The sequence below is a fragment of the Ruditapes philippinarum genome, unplaced genomic scaffold (assembly GCF_026571515.1).
Source record: "Ruditapes philippinarum isolate M1 unplaced genomic scaffold, ASM2657151v2 ctg4087_1_1_1_1, whole genome shotgun sequence".
Lineage (NCBI taxonomy): Eukaryota > Metazoa > Mollusca > Bivalvia > Venerida > Veneridae > Ruditapes > Ruditapes philippinarum.
Genome location: NW_026863846.1, coordinates 31,508 through 40,387, shown reverse-complemented (window position 1 = coordinate 40,387; position 8,880 = coordinate 31,508). Strand labels below are relative to the sequence as shown.

General features: G+C 32.4%; 1 protein-coding gene across 1 annotated transcript; it reads left to right on the top strand.

Annotated features, from left to right (window-relative positions):
- Positions 1-3,001: 3,001 nt before the first annotated feature.
- On the top strand, positions 3,002-6,874 carry LOC132723509 (vitelline membrane outer layer protein 1-like). The gene is made up of 3 exons (XM_060708235.1): positions 3,002-3,258; positions 4,621-4,818; positions 5,197-6,874. Exons 1-3 carry the CDS (start codon positions 3,082-3,084, stop codon positions 5,449-5,451), a joined length of 630 nt encoding a protein of 209 aa, XP_060564218.1. The 5' UTR covers positions 3,002-3,081; the 3' UTR covers positions 5,452-6,874.
- Positions 6,875-8,880: the final 2,006 nt, after the last annotated feature.

The following is an 8,880-nucleotide window of genomic DNA, read 5'->3' as shown; positions in this document are numbered from 1 at the left end:
TGCATATCACATATAAGACGTCAAAAGACAAATTTAAAAAGCAGGCCACATATCCACATATTCAACAGTATTCATGTGAGTAATACTGGAACCACCCAACAAGAAAATAGCCTTATAGAAAGAACTCAATAACCACAAGCACAACAAAAATGTCGTGCTGAGCGATCTTTAAGGATCGGAAATAAAACATCTCTGATTGAATGTGCAGAAAACATATTTGCACATTGTTTTTCATTTGACTTGCTTAAACCAAAACTCACTAGACATGCACTATGGCAAGGTTCAGTTGCACAGTAAAACAATTTAGTGTTGTGTATGCAATACTGTTAGCTAGGTAAGAATAAAATAAAATAATCAAATAACTTTCAGCTCTAGAATTCGGACACCTATTGGATGCATCATTCTATTAATCTTTCTTTTCACTTGTAGGTCAGTGTAGAGAATTCTCCCACATGAAATAGAATAAGGCCAAAGGAAAGATTACATTTGTTGCGAAAACAAATTGCAATAAAATCTGGGGCACACTGTTGAACCTGATGTTTCATGTGCATAATTGAGTTTTGGTATCAATTGAGCTGTTATTGATATTTTTGAAAGATTTCATTTATTTTCTTGTTTTTGATGTACAGACTTGAAATTTTGACCAGGAATGTAATTTCTGATGCATATTGAATTAAGATAGAAACTGATTACTTTTGATATTAATGATATCGTTTGACCTTGTTTCCGGTGTTTTTGATATTGCTTGACCTATTTTTTTATATTTTTTATGTACAGACTTGAACTTTGAACCATGGGTGTAATTTCTGATGCCAAATGGAATTTTGATATCAGCTGACTTACTTTGATATTTTGGATATCGCTTGACCTACCTTTTTGTTTTTGTGACATACAGACTTGAAATTTGTACCATGGGTGTAACTTATGATGCCAAATTGAATTTTGATATCATTTGACCTACTTTTTATTTTTGACATACAGACTTGAAATTTGGACTCAGGATGTAACTTCTGATACTGAATTGAATTTTGATATCAGTCTGGCCTTCTTTTGATACTTTTACCTTGTTTGACCTATTGTTATTTTTTGAAGTACAGTTATGTTACCATATAAGATGTATAAAAAATTGTTGTCCCAAACTGTTAACTTCAAGCATCTACACCTCACATATTTTTCATGTGCCATTTTGTGTTTTCATTCACAAAAGTTATGGAAAATTTTCCCATCAAAATTAAGCCTGCTATAGTCATTAATTCTGCATTTATTCTACATAGTTTTATGGGAACGCACTTATAACAAAGCCTTTCCAAAATATAAGGACAAAATATTCCAATTTATATAGTGAACAAAGAAATGATGGGTCCGATAAATGATCTAGGGCCATCTTGGCCAGATTGTTAATTTTGAAGAAAAAGGAAAGAAAACACAATCAGTGTTGTGAAAGTATATAACTAGACAGGCAAGTTAAGGTTGAGCTGGACTGGCCTTTCAGCAAGTTCATTTAAAAAATAATTTCTAGCACTGAAAAACAGTTGCTTCTGGTGAGCTACTCAGGGCCATCATGGCCCTCTTGTATATTTTAATTGATATTGCATTGATGAGAGTTGAAAATTTGGAAATTTTGTGCTGGGTGTAAAGCCTAGTGGGTAAACATACTGTATCCATTTATTAAAAATGAAACATTCCGGGTAATCTAAGCTAAGTGACAGTCTTCTCTTTCACGAAAAAAGAATTAGTTTCTATTTCAAGTTGAAAGTTGATGACAGTCAGACTTCTGTGGCATACCTACCTACCTACCTACCTACCTATACGCCAATACGCACGGGAGTATAAAAAGGAAAAAAAGAGTTTAAAAAAATCAAAAAATGAAATCAATGATTTTGGCGCAGATCGATCAACATATTCGTAGCAGCTAATTGATTATATATGTATGCTTAGGATGTTATCGAGTATGCGTTTATACACAATCAAAAATTCAATTATGAGAAAAGGGAGTAAGCACATATTTGAGCAAATTGAAATAAAAATCATTGCTTGGGTATATCACTGGGACGCTATTTTTAGAGAGAATTATTCTATTGTTCAAGTTTGCGAGTCTGTTTATCATAAACATGCTTAATGTGCGTGATGCATTTAACTGCGTAATAAAAATAAATATTTCGAATTGAAATTGCAAGACTAGAGTTGAGAACAAAAATGTTAAAGTCAAAATTTATTGTCTACATACGCATTTAAAGATATTTTAAGGAAGCTAAATGATCGTGCAGTGCTACATTTTAGCTGAAAATACAATAACTTTTCAGTATACTAGAACATTTATACTCTTGTTTTTGTATTTAAGTCATGCAAATCATTTTAAAGCATATTTTCATTGATTATATCTCATGTTAAGTTATGGTGAAACAAAAGAAAAATAAAAAAGATGTAACAAGAGGAATTAAATCCCATCTTTATTACAAGAGAGACACCTAGCCATGTTTTGTTTTTTCTAATAGTAAATATTTTAAACTATTTAAAACAGTGAACACGTTAGTTTGTTTTTTGTTTGTTTGTTTGGATTTTTACGGCTTGTCAACACATAACTGGCCATATCGTGCCGAAGGCTATGATAGGCTTAAATGAACACGTTAGACTTGGTGCAATTTCTCTAACATTCAATATATGTACCTGATGTTATTTATAACTATAGATAAAGACAGAGGTTAAAAGGACAAATCAGTTTAGATATCCCTTAAATCCTTAGTTATAGCACAGAGCTATATTTCATGAATAAGTCTCTGGTGATCCTTCGGCCAAAGACCTGCACTCCGCGTACACTCAAAATAAGCCGAGGTACGCCATCATGTTCTCCAATTTTCGCAGGGTATTCAATGGTATTTCTTCTGGCCGATTTCCCGGGCCAGTCTCTATTCTGTTTTCCTGTGATGTCATAAACATTTGACTTCGTAACTCCGCCTCCTTCTTGAATGGGATGTCGTATAGAAAAGACCTAATACCTAATTATACATTTCAGATGATAAAAAGATATTACCAAAGAGACATACTAATTTGTTACATGGTATATCATTCGGATTGTTGACTATGTATTTTCTTCAACTAATTGTCAGTGTGCTCGTAATTTCTCCAGTTGTTGATTGTTTTCTCCCCAGGAAATCAGTTGTTGATAGTCTTGGACCCACATATCGGTCTAAATGGGGAACGTGGGGTCGTGTGCAGTATTGTGCGGAAGGTACATATGCTGCCGGATATGAAATGAAGGTATGCTCATAATCTGATTGTTATTTGTATGCATTTAGTTTGTAATTTCTGAATAACATGTTAATTAATTAGTAATCCAGCAAATCGGATTGACGTTATTGCCAAGGCATAGATAAATAAAAAGAGTGCACATTGTATATGCTGGTGGTGAAATCGAGCACATGACATGGTAAAAAACATTAGTTTCCAAAATTCTACACAGCCACAAGGGGCGTATCTCGGCTTATCTTTGGCCAAAGGTTCACCAGCGACTTATGTGACCCGGGATTTAGGTGAAATATCATTTAATTGTACTAGTATTGTTTTTATCTATAGTTACGAAAATAACATCAAGCACAAGTATTCAATGCAAGAGAAATTGCACGAAGTCTAACATGAACAATGTTTTAAATAGTTCAAAGGTTATTTACTATACAACACATAGCAAGGTGTCCCTATTGTTATCAAAATAAGAGACAAAATGGGGTTAATAATTACCTTTATGAACAAGATTTTTTTTCTTTGTGATTTTTCTTTTGTTTCATTGTGTAACTTAAGGATATAATCAAGGAAAATGTGCTTTAAAATGATCTGTATGACGATAATACAAACAGAAAAGCTTAAATGTTTTAAAGTAATAATAAGATACATGCATAATATTCAAAGCTAAAATGTAGTATAACGCGATCATTTAGGTCCCTTAAAAATATTCTAATGCGTTTTTATGTAAATAATGAGGAAAATAATTATTTTCAACCCAAATAAAAAAAAGTTGAGTTCGGTTTGTGACTATAGAAGTGGTCAATGGTTCGCTGTAAAGAACTGATTGATAGGACCCTCATTATTCTACACTATTTGAAATGAATATAATAGAAATGAATGAACTTAGAAACAATATACTGACTTAAGATGAAACATAAATAGGAAGTCAATATGGTCCCTTCCATTTTTCGACAAACGCCAAGTTGCAGACAAGATTTAATTTTAATATTGAACATTGCGTGTCAAGCCACTTCGTGGTTCTGTAGAAAGGCTTAACGTTTTGTTTTTTGAATCCTTGATAAAATCCTAAAAAGGTAGAATATGTTGGTCGATCTACACCCAAATTATTGATTTCATTTTTTTCACCTATTTCTCGATTTCGATAAAAGATACGTGTAATTTTAAATACTCTAAAGGAAAAATTACACTTATGTGTATGGGAATGGGAACGCCTATAGTAAAGTTAGGGCACATTTTGCACTTAAGCTCATAAACTGCTATTGTTAGGTTACAGATTAACCTTCTTTGGAGAAATAATCAAACTGTATGAAGACAGTAAATCAAATGATCATATATGATTAATTTTGATGCATTTCACTTTAATAGCCATCATAATTTTAGATAGAGCCTAGCCAAGGACGTGGTGACGATACAGCACTTAACGCAATTGCACTTGTGTGTGTGTCACTAAAAGGTAAACACTTTGGTGGGACAATCACTTCAACTGCTGGGCCTTATGGAGACTGGACTGGGGTATTTATGTGTCCGAATAATGTGTTTCTAAAAGAGTTTGCATTACAAGTAGAAGAATCCCAAGGAGTGAGTTTCATTTATTACTACATTAATTTCAATAAGAATCAGTAGCTTTCTTCATAATATGTCTTATTTCAATCTCGCATGCATTTGCACACCATTGTATACATATGCTCCATAATTCTGACAGTGGAAGTAATGCAGGGTTGAGCGGTGCTTAAAGTAAAATATGTAAAGAAGAAAACTACAAACAAAGCTTTCGCTTGGAGTCTTTGACAGAACGTAAGCTTTTCCATTTTTGACCGATCAAAGCAAGATAATTTAATAACCAAACGAATTCGCTTCTGATATAATTGTATACAATAAATAAGGACTAATTGGGTTATGTATCTTTTTAAGATAAGGAGTGTAAATATAGTTTGTTTATTTTATATTATTTGCAAGGGTGGGGACGACACGGCTGCGAACTATATTAAGTTCATATGTGGACCTTTGCATTCTGTGAAGTCTAGCTACGAACTTGCACATACGCGAGGACATTGGTTATGGGGAGAAATGACTGGATGGAGTAGGACATGTCCAACAAACTCTGCAATATGCGGCATTCGGACTAGAGTGGAAGACTGTCAACACGGCGCAGATGACACTACTCTTAATGACGTCAAATTCTACTGTTGCAATGATGACTCTTGGAATTGAAAAATTAAACTAAACTTCATGATAAGACATTTGTGTAGAATCTGTCCTATGTATATCTCTCAGTAAATATCGTGCTATGTATATAATTTTTTCAATGTAATTAATAGATGAATCGTTTGTAGAATCAACTTTCACCAACCTTAAAAGAATTCATTAAAGACTATTGGTAATAAATACTTCTCTAAAAGAAGCCCTGTATTCAATATTACTATCTCAAAGACAAGCAAATATCTTAAAAATAGAACAAATATCAGTTTGACACAAAACAAAGACACCATATCACACAGAAAAGAAGAATCATGCCCCCTATACAAAAATTTAAAATCTAGGATAATAAAACTGTTATAGTAGCTGTAGAAAATGATTTTTTGTTATGTATAATCATATGATACAAAAATATATAAGAATTTTCCTTGTACAATATATAAATATACAGGTATAAAACATGGATGATTGAACATGCAGAATATTTTCAGATAGATTATGCTACACAGAAATGTCATATACATTTTACAGCAACTGTATTTTTCTTTTAAAGGCACATTATGCTTCAGAAATTCAATGTATTTTTCATTCTTAAGAAACGTCAAACACGTGTTTAATTATGTTTTAATTATGGATTTTGAAGTATGTTAGATGTTAAACATCTCAAGAAATTAGCACTGAACATGCAGTTATGCATCCAAAAGATAGCAAAATGTAAACAAAGTGGTATATGGACTTCCAATTACAAAATACTGATTCGCTACAACTATACCGATTGCTAACAGAACTATAGTTACAAAAGATAGTCCATGTATATGGCAAAGTAGTATTACTTTGAAAACAGTAACAAGATACCAAAATTTAAAAGTTTAAGAGAAATATATTTTATTGGTAGTATTTCTGAGACATAATGGGCCTTTAATTAACAGATGATATCTTAAAGCAGCACGCCTCCAGATTCATGTTAATATTTACAAAAACTTTGGAAATGTATTTAAAAGTAATATATTGTGAGTTGAACAAATAAAGTAATTTACATATTGAAGTCTTCACTTACAATCAAAGAAAATTACCAAAAAGTTGTCAACATATGCAACAATAGTCCTAACTGCGTTAGTAATCCAGTGGAAATATGGTGATAAAATACAGCAAAATCAGTCTTAAACTACACATAACATGAAAAATATAACTTGGATCGGGAATAATTTTACTTTTCTTACAATTTTAGTACATTTTTCTCAATATTGATTTTCTCGAAATATTTTGGCTCATCTGGAGGCGTGCAGCTTTAACACTTTAACATTAATGGAACACAATTATTTTATTCATATAACATGTTGAAAGCTGTTATCATATTCTTAATAGTGTTCTGTGGAGTAAAATGAAAAAAATGTTAACCACTCTTCAATATTTTCAATTAAATGTTTCTTTCAATGCATTTCAGCTTGTTTTTATATATAGTTCATATTACTTATCAAGTATGTGTAAAACCCTAACAAAAATCCAAATAGTGTTCTTAGGAGTAACAAAAGTATTATCCACTCTTCAAAATAGCAGAAACAATGTCCATCCATTAACAAAATTGACGAAATCAGGGTTCGTTTTCCTCTTAATTAAATGTTTCTTTGAATATTTTTTTAATAGTTTTTTTTCATTTTCGTTCTTTATCTCTGTCAGCGCAAGCTTAAACTTCACAATAATTTATGATTCAAAACTGTTTGAACAAGAGCTTTCGGAGGACAGCAATATTCGATAGAGTTGTCACAAGGATGTTTCATTGAGTATAAAAATGGGGATAAATATGTAAATAAGTAAATCAGAGTTATGGAACCTGTGCCAATCATGTTAAGAATCATAGTGAAAATGTAGCCCTATGTTAAGTTTCATTCCATTCCCTTCAGTAGTTAAGGAGATACCAGCTTACAAGCAGAAAGTTAACCATTAGTTTCATTGAGTATAAAAAGGGGCATAAATTTGGAAATAAGCAAATCAGAGCTGTCCGATGACAGCATGCTGGACAATTAGAACAGTCTTAGAGAAGACTAAAGTTATTTTAAGTTTCAACTTGATACCTTTACTAAAATGTAAATAATATTTTTGACACAGTTACCTCCTCTGGAATACAGACTCAGATCATTATTGAAAACAAGTTATGCCATGGCTATATCTCAAAAGTAATTAAATACATAGAAAAAAATAAAGATATAAACTTCAAAAGGGGAGATGAATCAGCCTAAATGCAAGATACATTTAAGTGACATTATGCCCATCCAAGGGTATATAATGAGTAAACGGGTGGATATCAAAATAAGTTTTCATTTTGCCATAATTCCTTTTTATTTAATAATCAAGTTCGCATAAACAATAAAAAACGCAAAGATCCCAACGAAATTTCTGTACATATCCATTAGAATTTACATGTAACTCTTAGTTTATAAAAAGAGTGGGGCAGTCTTTTTAGATTTTAAGCAGATTTATAATTTTACTCAAAAACATTTTCAAATATCAACTGTTGGTCAAACACCATTTTGTCAGCTAATCTTTTTAAATATAAAGTCAATTCAGCTGATAAAAATATGAGCATAATGTCACTTTAACCAAGAGACTTAGAAAAAAAAGAGAAAAATCAGCCTAGATACATTACACAGATATGAGTGCTGTTCAGTGATCATTATTTATGACCACAAATATACATATGAAGTTTCAAGCTTTTGTCTTTAATAGTTTCAGAGATATGCAAAACTTGCATGTAAACTTACCCAAGAAAAGGAGATTTTTTTAGAACAAAAGGGAACATAATTCAGTCAAAATACATGGCAATGTAATGGATCTTGAGATGTGACCTTCAATTATGACCCTAAATACATGTGTAAAGTTTCAGAAAATATCTTTGATAGTTCTTAAGACCTTTCACCAAAATTTCTAAGTTCCAAAGGGGCATAATTCTGCAAATATTGCAGACAGGATTTTATTGCGATCAGAACCCTCTAAAAGCCCATCACCGTGGGTTGTGTCAGCATTTCTGCATTCCTTGGGGATATCACCATCAACTTTTTTGTTATTTAAACCTTTAATAGGCCTTCACTCTGGTTGTGTCAGATTCACTGCATTTGATGAGGCTATTACCATTGGTAATGTTGCATTCAGAACCCTCTAAAAGGCCTTTTACTGTCGGTTGTGTCAGCTTTACTGCATTCATTAAGGCTACCATGGGTTTTATTGCGATCAGAGCACTCTAAAAGGCTTCACAGCAGGCGTTGAGGCTATCACAATGGTTTATATTTCGATCAGAGCCCTCATAAAGGCCTATCAACGTTGGATGAGTACGGTTTACTGTATTCCTTGAGCCTATCACCGTGGGTTTTATTGCAATCAAAATCCTCCTAAAAGACTTTAACTGTGGGATGTATCAGCTTTACTGCATTCCTTGAGGCTATCGCCGTC

Bases quoted from the DNA above. Each gene is read 5' to 3' on its own strand.
- LOC132723509 (XM_060708235.1), top strand. From the start codon at position 3,082: ATGTATTTTCTTCAACTAATTGTCAGTGTGCTCGTAATTTCTCCAGTT. The intron at 3,259-4,620 runs GTATGCTCATAA...TCATAATTTTAG, and splicing joins CTGCCGGATATGAAATGAAG to ATAGAGCCTAGCCAAGGACG. The intron at 4,819-5,196 runs GTGAGTTTCATT...ATTATTTGCAAG, and splicing joins AAGTAGAAGAATCCCAAGGA to GGTGGGGACGACACGGCTGC.